Source organism: Rhinolophus sinicus, chromosome 14 (assembly GCF_057876585.1).
Source record: "Rhinolophus sinicus isolate RSI-liver-muscle chromosome 14, RSI-T2T, whole genome shotgun sequence".
Lineage (NCBI taxonomy): Eukaryota > Metazoa > Chordata > Mammalia > Chiroptera > Rhinolophidae > Rhinolophus > Rhinolophus sinicus.
In genome coordinates this window covers 3834932-3849888 of record NC_142514.1, presented here as the reverse complement: position 1 = coordinate 3849888, position 14957 = coordinate 3834932, and the positions used below count along the sequence as shown (strand labels likewise).

Genomic DNA, 14957 nt, shown 5'->3' with positions numbered 1-14957 from the left:
CAGAGCACTGAGGACTTCAGATGCCTCCCCAGGGACTTGAATCTTTATTCTCCAGATAGGAGGGGACCTGGAAGGACTGAGCAGAGGAGTGACAACCCCTCCTGCTTAAGACAGTCACTCTTAGGGCAGTAGGGTGAGCGTGAGGTAGGTCCAGGCAGCAAGAGGTAAGTGTAGAAGCCCACTCTCCACCCACCCCGGGAGCAGCCTCCCTGCACACTGCCTGCCGCACTGTCTCCTCTGTCCCCAGCCCTAGTATGGACGCACGCGTGGGCGCGCGCCCCTGGCCGGCTTTGGGGGACTGCCTCCTGTCTCTGGACTCACCGTGCTCTCCTGGCTTTGGGGCCTTCTCCTGAGTTGCCCGCTCCCTGGAATGCCCCTGGCCCCTGCCCCAGCCCTGCTCACTATTCAGAACTCAGCCCAGGTGTCACTTCCTCTGGGAAGTATTCGAGTTCAAGTGGGGTGGCCGCCCCTTCTGGGACTGACTCCTTGACCTGGGTTTGGTGGCCTCGTTAGAGTTCTTGTCATCAGACTGGTATCTACTCCAGGGGGGTGCAGGGAAGGGGGTGCCCACTTCCGTTAGCCTTGGGCCCAGCCCTGGCCTGCTCATCCTGTGGTCTGGGGCATGAGCAGCTGGCATGGAAGGGGAGGGGCTGTCGGCCACTGCGTGTCTGGGAGGGTGAGGAGGGTGAGGATGAGTCACATGCCCAAGTTGTGGGCCTGGGATGGGAAGGTGGCAACACCGCTGGCCAGTGAGAGGACGGCGTGGGAGTGGGCGGGATGTAGGGAGGCCTCCCCAAGATGACCCTCATCTTTCCCTGGTTTCTGGAGTCCAAGGAGGGGGAAGAAGTACAGGGTGGTCTGGGTGAAGGGGCAGAGAGAGGTGGGGGAGAGACTACTGGTCACAAATAGCTCCCCCAGGACCGGGTCAGACCCACCACCTGTTCCACCCACCTGAGCTGTCCCCATGGTCTTGAATCACAGTTAAATTAGGTGCCGCCGTTCCAGTTTCAGGAGATTTCACATTAAACTCTGGATCTCCAGGTTCTCCTGAAAATCCAGAAGCTTTGGCACCCTGGATTCATTCCTGCATGGCTACAGTCTGCCAGGCCCCTGTCAGCGTGCACGCCCAGGGGTCCCAGGCCCTGCACCCCGCTGCCTCCCTGACCAGGAGACCCGTGGTCGGGGTTGCTGGGCATCGTGCTTGCTCCGTTGCTGTGTTTTCTTTTCTTTTTTAATAGAAAATATGGGAGCAAAACACTTTTCACATGCGTGTCTTTATTTAAAATGGGAAAAGCTTGAATGAGGGGCCACGTCCTTTGGCTGCCCTCACCGCTTGCCCTCCTGCCGTCCTGGAGATGACCGGGCTGTGGGCTGCGGGGAGGGAGCTCTGGGGAACGTGAGGAAGAAGGACCTGGCAAAGTGGCCGGGCAGTTTGTGGGGTCCTGGAGGACAGCCCCGCCCAGCCGTTCCTGAGCTGTTGGAAAGGAAGGAGGAAAGCAGGGGGGAGGGAACAGATGCCGGAGGATCGCTTGGCAGTGGGATGAAGGAAGACTCAACCTGAGGCTGCAGTGGAGGCATCTGATTTGGGGCCGAGGGGGAGGGGTGAGTGAGGGGGGCTCTGGCCCCCTCTGCTTTTATGGTAACTGCGGAGTGATTGGTTGGCATCAGGTCCTGGGGGAAGGTTTGTGCCTGCATTGGGTGCCTGGGTGGTCGGCCGACTTGGGGAGTTAGGACACTTCTTGGTGCAGGACCCAGGGTGACCAGGTCGGCTGGGGGACGCCAGCATCCCAGTGAGCCTGCAGCTGGAGAGCGAGCAGTCTGGAGCTCCTGGCATTTATTCCCCCTGGGAAAGCAGCGAGTACCAGGGTCCTGGAGGCACTTGGTTGTTGTTGGTTTGGGGTCTCTGGGGACCGCTGGTGTTGCGGGGGAGCTCCAGGCTCGGTCTCAGGTCTCAGGCACTGCCCCCTATTCTATCTCAAAGGCTGCTTCCTTATCTTCCCTTCCTCATTGCCACTTAGCTGATATAAGCATGTCCCCCTCTCCCTGGGACCCTTTGTCTGCACTTCGTTCCCAAGCCACGCCGTGGGCCAACCTGGACTGTACAGCCCCACTTTACAGACAGACAAACGAGGCCCACAGAGGGAAATCAGGCTCGCACAGAAGCAGGCTCTGGTGCTCCTAGGAAAGGCCGGACCTGTATTCCTCACCTCTCTGGAACCCAGGGGCTCTGCTCTCCCCGCCCAGCCCTGCCCTGTCGCTGCCTCCACAGCCTCTGCATGGCAGCTGGGCCCCCAGGAGGACTGGCCTGCATGCAGAAATGGACCGTCTGCCTTCTTTACTTACTAAGTTGAAAACAAATACAAAGGATAAGAGGTTGATATAGTAGTTTTGTTATTTACTTTGGCTACCTCTTAAAGTTAAAAAAAAAAAACCAGCATAATAGTATAAGCTTAAATTTTTTAAATTCAAAAATATTTTTAAATTTTAAATATTTTTTCGATTCTATTGAGACGTAATTGACATACAACATGGTATTAGTCTTAGGTGTAGACGTGATTTGACATATGTGTATGTTGCTAATGATCACAGTTAGTTTAGTTAACATCTATCACCTCACAGTTACAGTTTTTTTTCTTGTGATGAGAACTTTTAAGAGCTACTCAGTATGGTTAACTGTAGTTGCCATGCTGTACATTACATCCCCGTGACACATTTCTTTTATAACTGGAAGTCTGAAGACCCCCTTCACCCATTCCGCCCCACCTCTGGGAACCACCAATCTGTTACACTCTGTATCTTTGATTTGGGGTTTTTCAGATTCCACATATGAGTGAGATAATGCAGTATTTGTCTTTCTGTTTTACATCACTTAGCTTAATGCCTTCCAGGTCCATCCATATTGTTGCAAATGGTAGGATTTCCTTGTTTTTCATGGCCGAGTAATATTCCATTGTATATATGTACCACATTTTTATCCATTCGTCCATTGATGGATGCTTAAGTAGTTTCATATTTTGGCTATTCTGGGTAATGCTGCAGTGAAGATGCGGGTGCAGGTATCTTTGTGAGGTAGTGATTTCATTTCCTTCGGATAAATACCCAGAAGTGGCATTGTGGATCATGGTAGTTCTATTTTTAATTTTTTATTTTTAGGGGAACAGGACTTTATTGGGGAACAGTGTGTACTTCCAGGCCTTTTTTCCAAGTCAAGTTGTTGTCCTTTCAATCTCAATTGTGGAGGGCGCTGTTCAGCTTCAAGTTGTTGTTCTTTCAGTCTTAGTTGTGGAGGGTACAGCTCAGCTCCAGTTGCCATTGCTAGTTGCAGGGGGCACAGCCCACCATCCGTTGTGGGAGTCGAACCGGCAACTTGTGGTTGAGAGGACGCACTCCAACCAACTGAGCCATCTGGGAGCTCAGCGGCAGCTCAGCTCAAGGTGCCAGGTTCAATTTTAGTTGCAGGGGGCGCTGCCCACCATCCCTTGCGGGACTCAAGGAGTTGAACTGGCAACCTTGTGGTTGAGAGCCCACTGGGCCATGTGGGAATCCAACCGGCAGCCTTCGGAGTTAGGAGCATGGAGCTCTAACCGCCTGAGCCACCGGGCTGGCCGTCTATGTTCAATTTTTTGAGGAACCTCCATACTGTTTTCCATAGTGGCTGCACCAATCTGCAACCCCACCAGCAGTGCACAAGGGTTCCCTTTTCTCCACAGCCTCGCCAACACTTGTTTGTCGATTTATGGATGACAGCCATTCTGACAGGAGTGAGGAGATATCTCATGGTGGTTTTGATTTGCTTTTCCCTGATGATTAGTGATGTGGAGCCCTGTACTTATTGGCCATTTGTATGTCTTCTTTGGAAAAAGGTCTATTTAGTTTCTCTGCCCGTTTTAAAATTGGATTGTTTGTTTTGCTGTTGAGTTTTATGAGTTCTTTATATATTTTGGATATTAACCCCTTATCAACATGATTTGCAAACATTTTCTCCCATTCTATAGGTTGTGTTTTCGTTTCGCTGATGGTTTCCTTTGCTGTGCAGAAGCTTTTGAGTTTGTTGGAGTCCCATTGGTTTATTTTTGCTTCCCTTGCCTTCGCTTCTTGGTGTCGAATCCAAACCAATCATCGCCGAGACCAGCATCAGGGAGCTTACTGCCTGTGTTTTCTTCCAGGAGCTTTGTGGTTTCAGGGCTTACGTTCAAGTCTTTCATCCATTTTGAGTTAATTCAAAAGTATTTTTAAATGACCATTTGAGGAGCCAAGTGAAGCTTCTTTCCTGAGCTCTGAGAGGCTGCACTGGCCACTGCTGCACCTGAGCCAGTGGTGCAGGGCGAGCAGCCAGGTGGCCTGAATGGGCTGTGAATTTTGCAGCCAAATCTCCCCCAAGATGAACAGCGACCTTTGGGCATGGGCGACAGATACTGGCAGCTGTGAGGTACCCTGGATGTCGGTGTTCATTTTCCGAGAAAATAGCATCTCCCGGCCCTTCCTTGGAGTAGGTTGGCTCTCTTAGGAAAGAGGGAAATTACTACTGATGAACATTTATGTAACAGCTGTGTGCCAGGCCCTGCCGTTGAGCTGGCTATCCGCATGAGCTATGTGATTTAGTCCTCCCGAGGAAAACTGGCGCTTCTGTTAGACCTGGGTTACAGACAACGAAGTGGAGGAACGAGTTTGGGCAGCTTGCCCTGGTCACCCTGCTAGTAAGAGCGGGAGCCAGGACCAACCTGCGCCTGACGGCCCCCCGAGCTGCTGAATGGAGCCAGTAGGAGACGCCAGGCCCGGAGGACAGTGGAGCTCCGTGGAGGGTGCTGTCCTGGGTGCTGTTGGCCAGGTTCCATGGCCTGTCATTGCTCGTTACCTATCTCTGGGACTGAGGTTTGTGTGGGCAGATTTCATGAGCCAGGTGGTTGTCTGGGAAAGTTCCAGGCCCTGCGGGGCTGCCCACGGCAGGAGTACCACACTGGCTTGTTGGGGTTCCAGAAACTTCTTGGAGCTTCCCTAGTGCTGGCTGCCTGCGACAAGGGCATGGTTCTTCTCTTTGGGGAAATGATGTGGCATTTTAGTTCTCCTTGACCTTGGAGAGCCCACAGCCATGCCAGCACCTTGCTGCCTTTTCCGAAGGTCCCCACTGTCACCTGCTCCCGGGCCAGGCTCCAGGGGAAGATCAGGTCATCTTCTGTGCCCTCCGCTCCCATGGGAACAGGACCCCGCAGCCCCTTGTCTGGCCCGTCACATCAGCACCCTACCCGGACCAAACACAGGGGAAATTCTTTCTCCTCCTCTGGGAGCCATGGGTCCCTTTGGAGGACCTTGTCCTCTCCCCGGCTTGTCACTCTTCACGAGTGACGTCCTTCCCAGAAGCTCATTCTGCTGCTTCTCTCTCTGCCTAGGATCATGCGGCCAGATGACGCCAACGTGGCCGGCAATGTCCACGGAGGAACCATCCTGAAGATGATCGAGGAAGCGGGGGCCATCATCAGCACCCGGCACTGTAACAGCCAGAACGGGGTCAGTGTTGGGGACCCTCAGTGGTACCACAGTACCATGGTGCTGGCTCGGGAAGCGAGATTGGCTGGAGGAGGCTTCCCCTCCCCAACCCCGCGGTTTTAGAGGCTTCCAGGAGCTGTGACCCAGTTATCCCTGCACGGGACCCCTTGGGATGGTATTTGGTGTTGGGCTCCCTGAGGAGGGGTGGGAACTACCAGAGACTAAGCTGAGAGCCAGCCTATAGCTGCCTTTTAGTACCTCCACCTCCTTTCTGGAATAATCTTGGTTTCTAGAATCTTCCTGGAGTCTGGCCCTCACAGAGCCATGCCTACGTGGGTGGCAGTTTATCATGGGCATCAGCCTGCCCTGGGCCCCACCCCTCCCCTGCCTTCCCTACCCCTGGGTGGCCATGGGCAAGCGCTAGCACTGTCGCCTGTGAGGCCCAGCCAGCCTGCACGGGTGCCCAGGATGATGTCTCTGCTCGCCACTGGGGACGAGGGCAGCAGGGCTTTCTGGTTTTAGGGCTTCGGGGCAGCTGCAGGGTATGGCCCTTTACCTCCTGACATTTCCCCAGCCCCACGGGCCCTGACATTTTCTTTGAAGGCTGGCCAGCAAAAGAGAAGCTGCCCTTGAGTGCTAGGGGAAGGGGGTCAGTCTCCCACGCACCACAGCTGCCAACTTGGGTCCAGCAGGAAGCCCATGGCCTCCGGACCTGAGGCCTCGGCTAGCCACCTGCTGTGCTAAGAGAAGGCGTGTGGGACTGGTGATACAGAGGAGTCCCCCTGCTTTGCTAGGAATTTGGATTTATCCTGGAGTTCCTGGCCAACCCTGCCACGTTCAGAGTGCACCCTCTGGTGGCCATGGGGAGGATTGGCCTGAGCCCCTGGGGCAGGGGCTGGGGCAACGGGCTGGGGTTGGAGAGGGGGCTGGAGCTGGGGTGGGGCTGGGGTGTGGGGGCCAAGTGCCTGGTAGACTGTCCCAGAGAGAGACAGTGAGGGTCCAAAGCAGGCCTGGCAAGAGAGGCTGGACATTGGGAGGGCAAAGCCCCAGGACTGGGGACTGAGGGAGGAGGAGAGGTTTGGGAGACCAGTGGAAGACGAAGCTGTAAGTGCTACTGCTTATGTAATCCTCACGCCACCCCTAAGAGGCAGAGGTTATTTTTGCTGTCCCCATTGCACAGATGAGGAAACTGAGGTACAGAGAGGTTGAATGTTCGCCTGAAGCCACATGGGGAGGCAGGTTGTTGGTCTGGGCTGGGGTTCCAGCCCTCTAACCCATGCTTTGAGCCCCAGCTTCTCCTCACTTCTTCTCTGGAGTGAGCCTGGGGGTGCAAGAGGGACAATTTTGACATGTTGGCTTGGTGATGCCTCCGGGCTGGCGGGATAGTAATATGTAAGTTCCAGGCTCAGGAGGGGTCTGTGAGCTCTAGGCAGCGCCAGGTGGCTGGATGCTGGCCTGAGGGGCTTTGCTGGGGCTCTGGGCAGGGCAGGGGGCGCCCCCCTCCACACTTCCTTAGTGGTCTCTTCTAGTCTGGCTTTAACACCATGATGTAACCCCGAGGTTCTGTCTCCAGTTAACACCACCTGGATGCTTAGTCCATCCCTTGACTTTGATGAGCCCAAAAAGAGCCCAGCCCGCCCCCTGGCGGCTTCTCCTCTCGTCCTGCTCCCTGGGTGAATGACTTCTGCAGCCGCCTGCTGCTCAGGCTCAAAGTTGGGAGCCTCCCTGGACCCTGTTCTTCTCTCTCACACCCCGGACACTGGTGGCCAGTCCCGTTGGCTCCGCCTGCTGGGTGTTTCCAGAGCCCAGCCTTACGCACCAGCCGCACTGCCACCCAGTTCACGCCAGTTACTAACAGCCTCCTAACCGGCCTCCCGGCTCCCCTCATCTGTTCTCCGACAGCAGTTGGAGAGACCCTTTAACCCTGAAGCCAGAGCTCATCACTATGGGAGTGCGTCTCATCCCACGTGGAGTAAAAGCCTAAATCCACACCAGTCCGGTCCCTACCTCGCCCACCCGTGTCCATCTCCAGCTCTCAGTCCTTGTCTCTTCCTCCTCAGCACTGTCTGGGGCCACATTAGTTCTCCTGCCCCAGGGCCTTTGCACTGGCTCTTCCCTCTGCCTGGGCTGCTCTTCCCAGACACCTGCACGGCTCCCCCTCACTTCCTCCAGTCTCTGTGATTGCCCGAAGCATGTGTCTGGAACAGGCACCCTGTAGAGAGCTTCTGTTTAATGTGCTTTCAATGAGATAGCAACCATGCTGAGTGCGTTTCCGCTTAGGGAAGTTAGACGGCTTTCCAAAGGTCACCACGTCCTCCTAAGCTGGCATCAGCCAAGGGTGGCCTGGGGGGTGGGGCTGGTGCACCCAAAGAATAGTGGTAATAAGAGCTGTTTCTGGACCCCTTCGTTCACTCACCTGATCTTCATTTCCCTCCACGCTTGAATCCTGGCAGCAGCTGTTGTTACCATTTATTGTCTGTGTTTTACAAAGAGTGCAGTGCTTGACTATGTGAATACTGCAAATGAAGGATCCCTTTGGAGCCATAAAAGGCTCAGGTCCATCCAAGGCTCAGATATGCATAGGAGAGACAAACAAGCTGTTACCGTTAAAAATGTTAATGTACCTATATATGGTATCTGTGTGTGGGCATGTCCATACCATGATTAACACTGTCCAATAAAGACACCAGGTTTAGTTCCGTTGTGGTCCTACAAGCGGTGCTTGGATAATCCCCAGAAGCTGCCCAGAGGCTGGTCTCATTCCTGTCCTGCTCCACTGAGCTGCCTTTCCAGCTTTCTGCCAGTGGGTGGTGCTGTAGCCACATAAATTTACTTAAAAGTGAAGCTTGATATTCCCCGTGTTGGTGTTGTTTTAGCATCAGTGGGTGACTTGTGTATGTGTTGGGGGGTGGGGGACAAGCCCATAGGAGCGCGAATGCACAGCTCGGCCCGAGAACCTTTCCCAGTCACCCTAATCACCTGCCTCGCTGAGACCTGACGGTGGGACGTTTATAGGAACAGAAACTGTCACAGAGCCCCCGACCCTGTGTGTCTGAGAATCACCCGGGAGGGGTAAAGGTGGAGGTCCTCTGATGTTCCTCACAGAGGCAGGTTCTGTGGGCTTGGGCTTGGCCAGGGAATCTGTATGTTTGCCAGGTACCAGGTGCAGGTGGGAGAGCTGTGCATTGGTGCCATGGTGGCAGCGGGTGGCTGATGGCAGGGCTCGAACTGACAGTTGCCGACAAGCCTGATATCTCCAACCCCTGCGGAAGGGGTGCTGTGAGGAGGATTCACGGGGAAAGTGAACACCTAAGCTGTCAGTGGGCCTGACAGGCTCAGCCGAGAGCCCTGTCTCCTGCTCCCCACACCCCGCCCGGTCCAGGGGCAGCCAGGGAGCACCTCCGACCCTGAAGTCCAATATCCTGAAAAAGACAGTTGCTTTCGGCAGAAAGTCATCAAAGGGCTAAGTGCTCCGTTTGGCAATGAGGCTCCACAGTCTCGGCTCGAACACAAGGTGTCTTTGGTGTCATTTGGTTGGCAGATGAAGAATGAGGCTGGTGCCAGGAAGCGCCAAGGTCATGTCAAGCACTGCTGTCCTGCTGAGAAGTGCCCTGGGGACATACGTCAAAGTATTTGTCTTTTCTACCTGGGGAACAATCCCCGGTACTGAAGACAATCTCAGTAGAAGGATGCCTGTCACAGAACTGTTTGCAATGAGAACTAGCTGGGCTTGACCCAAATCTCTAACCACGGAAGAACACGCCATTCTGTTTGGCCACTGAAGTGGGTTTGCGATGGAGTATTGGGAAAGGCAGTCATAAAAAATGTCACGAAAGGAGCGAGGAAGTCGCGTGCTCCCTGGCTGTGCCCATCGGTTACCGAGGGCGTCCTGGGTGACCCGGACAAGTGACGAGATGCAGACCTGGGGCCCTTTTGTTGCTCTTGAATTTTGAGTCATGAGGGTGGGTTGCCTGGTTAAAGGATAAATAACATTTAAATAAAAGAACAGTGATTGCTAAGAGCTTGTCAAAACACGGCAGGTTATTTTCCTCCTGTTGAGTGAAAAAAAGCAGGTTGTGAAAGTGTCAGTTTCGCTTTTGCACAACTATATAAGACTAAGCTGCGAAAAAGGGATCAAGGGAAAAGAACAAATGAACAAGTAGAACCCCTATTCTTGGAGAAAAAAGCCCAGAAAGGAAGCTCCCAAAATAGAAATGGTGGTTATCTTTGGACGGGAGGAGTGATTTTCTCTGCTCTGTCTGCTTCAGTGTATTTCTTATTTTCCGTAATGAGTACGTGTGTCTCTTTTCACTTTTCATTATGCAAGTAATGTTCGCCTTTTGTAGAAAAATTAGATAAAAGGAAAAGCCGCCAGTAATCCCACCCCTCAGAATCATTTAAGCGACAGCTTGGGGGCGGGGTTCCCGTGGCGCATTTCTGCATTTCCTGAGGTTTTGCGTTTAGGACTGTGTGGTGTCAATAAATTACGTTTACTTTCACAGTGGAAAAACATGGAGGCAGTTTTGGGGGTGCATGCCCAGGGTGGAGGCTCGCGGGCCGGGCTGACCGTGTCTGGTCTTTGCAGGAGCGCTGCGTGGCGGCCCTGGCCCGGGTGGAGCGCACCGACTTCCTGTCACCCATGTGCATCGGCGAGGTGGCCCATGTCAGCGCAGAGATCACCTATACCTCCAAGCACTCCGTGGAAGTCCAGGTCCACGTGATGTCTGAAAACATCCTCACAGGTAACGGGCGCATGCTCCCCGAGCCAGCTTGGTGGGGAGACAGGGCAGGAGCCACCTCACGTGCACTGAGGGCTGACTCTGCTCCACAAATGACCTCCCTGTACTCCTGTTGTCCTCGTTCTGCAGACGGAAGTGGAGCACAGACTCGTTAAGCAGCAAGCCCGAGACCGTGCCCCCAGAGCAGGATGCAGGCGCTGGCCTTCTGGCCCGGAGTGTATAACCACTGCCTCATCCTGCCTTCCCTCCGGCTTGTCCCGGGCAGAGGGCTGGGAGTGGCTGGGAAGCCACAGCGCCTGGCCCCTGGCCCCTGGCCCCTCTGCTGCCTCGCCCTGCCCTCCTTGCACGGCCCTGCAGGGTGGAGTTACACTGCCCCCCAGGAGGCGTGCCCCAGCCCCTGCCCACAATCCAGGCTTCAGTGGAAGCTCAGTGGGGGAACCTTTGACTCCAGTTTGATCCAAATATTCTCTTCCTTGGCGTGGTAACCATGGAAACCCCTTTTCATCCTCCCACTGGGCTCTGCAGGGGAGTGTGGCTCCAGTTCCCACTGGCACTGGCTGCTTTTTATAACCCGCTGCTGCTGAGGAAGGCCGGCCCCTTCGTCCCTGTGCTGCCCACCTCCCTGTCGTAGGCCCCCCAGCCCGTGCACGGGAGAGTCCACACTGGTTCTGAAGGAAGGTGCTGATGGGTCTGTACCCTCCTCCCGACAGCCCTCTTCAGCTGTGGCTGACACAGAGTGCTATGCTCTGCTCTGTAGGGGGCTCCAGGCTTCTCCCCCAGGGGCGAGGAGCACAGTTACTCATCTGGAGCTTTCTGGTGATCTCAGCAGGTGCGGCTACAGCACAGTGAACAGTTTAGCTGAGCAAGGGCCTGGGTGGGGGGTAGCAGTTAGCGTGCCCATACAGTGTGTCTGGTCTGAGCCCTGCACGCAGCAGGCAACTCTGCCATCAGACGTGGGGTTCAGGCTGTGGCACAGACACGCATGCCTGGGCACTGTTGCCATGCCTCGACCTTGGGGTCCCTGTCGTCCTCCCCGGCATCGCGGTTTGCGCACCCCTGGCTGGCCCAGCCCTCCTCCCTTGGGCTGTGCTGGGTCTGAGCTTCCGCTCCTGACAGAGCAGGAAAATGGCTGTGTTCCCTGCTTCTCTAGACCGTTATGCTCACCTATTGATAGCAGTTTCAGCCGCGTTGTTTCGTCATCATGGTTTTGGACTGTCAGGGAGTCAGTGACTTCACAATGGGGAGGGGGCCAGCGTTCCAGGTTCCTGGCATCAAGGCCCCCTTTCTAGCATGTGAGAAGCCAAAGCCCGAGACGAAGCCCCATAAACAGTGGGGGTGGGGAGGATAGGCGAGGAGCCAGGAAGGCCTTCCTGGGCACTCCGGCGGATCACCTCCCGGCCTCTGTCCTGAGTCCCTGTCAGGCCCCAGGGAAATGGGAGAACGAGGATGTACCTCCCTCCCCGCTGGGTGGAGGGCGAGGGGGTGGGGGCGGGTTTGGACATGACTGCCTCTCGGAGGAGGGGGCGGGCAGCCCTGGGAGCCAGACTGAACCCTACCTTCAGGGAACGTGCAGGTCTGCTGGTGGGTTGCCCGCTGGGAGCTGCCTCTGAGGAGAATACCTGACAGGTGGCGTAGTGAGAGAGGCCCCCTACTGAGCACCGGAAGCCTGGAGGACCAGGGCTCTGCATTGCCTCCCACTCTGCTCTTTCGAGGATGCACCTGCGTCTTCAGGTTGTGGCATCTTGGGTGTACGGTGTACCTCACTGGGACCCTCTGCGGGATCCCATTGTCTCCAGGCTCGGTGCCCACGTCACCTCCTCAGACATGTGCCAGGCGTTTCTCCGCAGCTGCATGATAGGGATACCTGGGGTCCTGTCTCGACCCCAGCATGGTGGTTCTCAAGGGGATGCTTTTGGTGGTCACCATAGGGATAGTGCCGCTGGCCTGCAGTGGGCAGAGGCCAGGAATGCTGCTCCACACCTGACAGTGCACAGGGTGCCCCACCACGAGCAGTGGTCTGGCCCCAGGGGTCCATAGTGCTGAGGCTGAGCAACCCCACACTGGGTCACGTACTTCTGAGGGAAACGATCAAGTCTTCCTCTTCCTGGCGGCTGGGCTCATAACACGGAGAACCAAGAATTGATGAGTGAACGAAGGGATGAATGAGGGGAATGGCAGGTTCTCAGGAAGATTGGGCTTCTGCACTGAGGGTGATGGGAAGCTGACAGAGTGTTGTCAAGAATGACACTGATTTTGTAAAGGAGCCGACCTGGTGGCAGGAGGGGACAGAGGCAGGGGGCTCTTGCCCAGAGCCCATGCTGGCGCAGGGGCGGAGAGGGTAACACCACAGCCCGGGGCCCCGGCCTGCCGGTGAGGTTGCTGTCCATCTCCCCTGAGCGTCCCCGGCCACCACGGCTCTCGGCCTTGCTCCTTCCCTGTAGATGGGTGCACAGAACCGGAACTGCCCCGCAAAGCGGAGAAGCGGCTGTGAGGAGCACTGCTGCAGGTGACCACCCTTCGGACAGTGGGGCAGGCACTGTTATCCCATTGTGCCGATGAAAAAATGCGCTCAGACAAGCCCAGGGACGGGCTGGCACTGCTCAGCGTTTCGAGATGGGGCCAGGCCCCCCCGGCTTCCCCCATGTCTTGAGATGTGGACAGCGAGCTTAGGGTCCCGAGGGCCGTGGCTTTTCTCCATGACTTGGTCATCTTGTCCCAGAACTCCTGCTGAAGGGCTGACACCCCTTTTCTTCCTCTCATTTTTGCGTCTCCCTGGCTCATCAGTACACCTGTGCATCTCTCTGTCTTGCCATGTTTGGATCAGTGTATGCTGGTTAGGGGCAGGGAGACTGAGGTCGGCGGGCAAACAGCCTGACAAGGCTGAGCCATGGAGCTGTTCACGTGCCGTCTCCGTGTTTCTGAACCCCAGGAGGCAGGGGTCCCCCCTTCCATGTGTCCCCTTCCATGGGGGTGTATCCCCTGTCGGGAGACAGTTGAGTGAGCACACGCCCAGGCAGACAAACCAGCAAACCTTTGTCTTCTAGATGGCTCATTCATCTCTGGAAGCTGTCAAAATATTAAGCTATCTAGGACGTGATTGCTGCGAGTTGCTCCAGAAAATAGCTGGGAGCTCTTAAGATTTTAAAATAGATGTTTTTAATGCTGCAGTTGTCTTTTGATGGTTTTATTAAATGATGGAGAAAGCGCAATTAGTATGTTTTACCTCATTTGCTGCCTGGCGTTCATTTAGGTCTGGAGGAGGGCCACTTGGGGTTTCCATGGAAACCAGCTTGTCAGGCTGGCTGTCGCTGAGTCAAACAGGAAATCTTTATTCCCAAAAGCAGGTTGTCAGATTCACTTTCAGTCAAAGTTCAGTGAAAATATTTTCCTGTATATTTGCCTGTGGTTCCCAGGCGCGGGAGCCTGTTGTCTTGATGGTGCCATCTTTCTAATTGACCCCCCGGGACTTGGCTTGGTCTTTGGGGCTGTGTTTAGGGGAGGAAACCGAAGCACTGGGTTCACCTTGAGAAGGGAGGTCAGAAGGAACTGGTAGGAAGTGAGGTCCTGGAGGAGGTTGCTGCGCTTCTCCCACCTTCCCCACGTCCTCTCTGTCTCCCCATTTCACTGTGCTCCTCCACTTCGGGACTCGTCCATGTTGAAGAGGCAGCTTTTTACAGGCAGATACTTCCTGAAATTACTGGGATCCGGAGGCCTGGGTCTATACTCAGAATGGCACTGACTTGCTGTGTGAACCTGGGCAGACCGCTTGACCTCTCTGGGCTTCAGCTCCTCCTGTACAAGTGAGCGGTGTGGACCAAGTGGTTTCTTTTGGCCCATGGTTCTTGGCTGGTGGGGTAGCCCCATTCTGCCCCACGGCTGGGCTCAGTGCCTCAAGGAAGGTAGTGTCTTCTGTCACTCTGCCCAGAGTGGAATCACCAGCCCACAGCCTGTCTCTCGGCACTCCATCTGGAGGCTTCTGGGTTGGAACTTTGAGTAGGCCGGCAGCAAATCCAAACGTATGGTCTGGCGCCTTCCACAGTACAGGAGGGAGCGCTAAGGAAGTCCCTGTGGCTGCAGAAATGGGCCTTGATGGGCTGGCTGCAGAGCTGTGCTCTGGCCTGTGGCCCGGCCACCGCCCCTTCTCGGGTTGCTTGTGTGGGCTCTGCCCTCACGTCCCACTGAGCCTCCCATCTGTGAGTCGTGACCTGTCAGGGAGGAACTCTTCCCAGCAGCAGCATTTAGACAGGTGGGTGGATCCCTTAGTATTGTGACCTCGAGTTTCTCAGCAAGGAGTTCTCCAGAACAGTGTCGGCTGGATCTGTTGGTAGAGACCTGAGCTCAGCCTGGCATGGCCCAGCTTTGTCCCCCTCTTTGGGAGGTGGCTGAGCGAGGGGTTCACCTGAGGCCCATCTGCCTCTCCCCATAGCCGTTCTCTACCTGACAACTCCTCAGAGGCTTCTCCAGAAGGGTGTATTAATGACCAAACTTCCCTTCTGTCAAAACACCTGTGAAGACGGGCGTGCCTGGTGTGGGTGCCCCCAGGTGTGAGCCCTCTGTGTTAGAAAGTGCTAGAAAGCCAATGGACCTGGGAATCCCCAGGCTTAAAAACTGGGTGATCTGAAGTCCTCATAGCAGCCTCTGGACAGGGGAAGCATTTGGGGAGGAGGGTCCCCTTTCTGGGGGGCCCACACTTGCACCTCAGGGCTAAAGAAGGCCTTGGGTATCAGGAGTCAT

General features: G+C 55.4%; 1 protein-coding gene across 4 annotated transcripts in view; it reads left to right on the top strand.

The window, feature by feature from the left end:
* The window catches only part of ACOT7 (acyl-CoA thioesterase 7), a 92998-nt gene that overhangs the window by 26687 nt on the left and 51354 nt on the right, over positions 1 to 14957 (top strand). For all 4 annotated transcript variants that reach the window (XM_019746775.3, XM_019746776.3, XM_074334181.2 and 1 more), the window contains exons 2-3: positions 5388 to 5505; positions 10070 to 10226. In XM_019746775.3, the coding sequence (XP_019602334.2) occupies positions 5388 to 5505; positions 10070 to 10226 (275 nt within the window). The remainder of the gene's footprint in view (positions 1 to 5387; positions 5506 to 10069; positions 10227 to 14957) is intronic.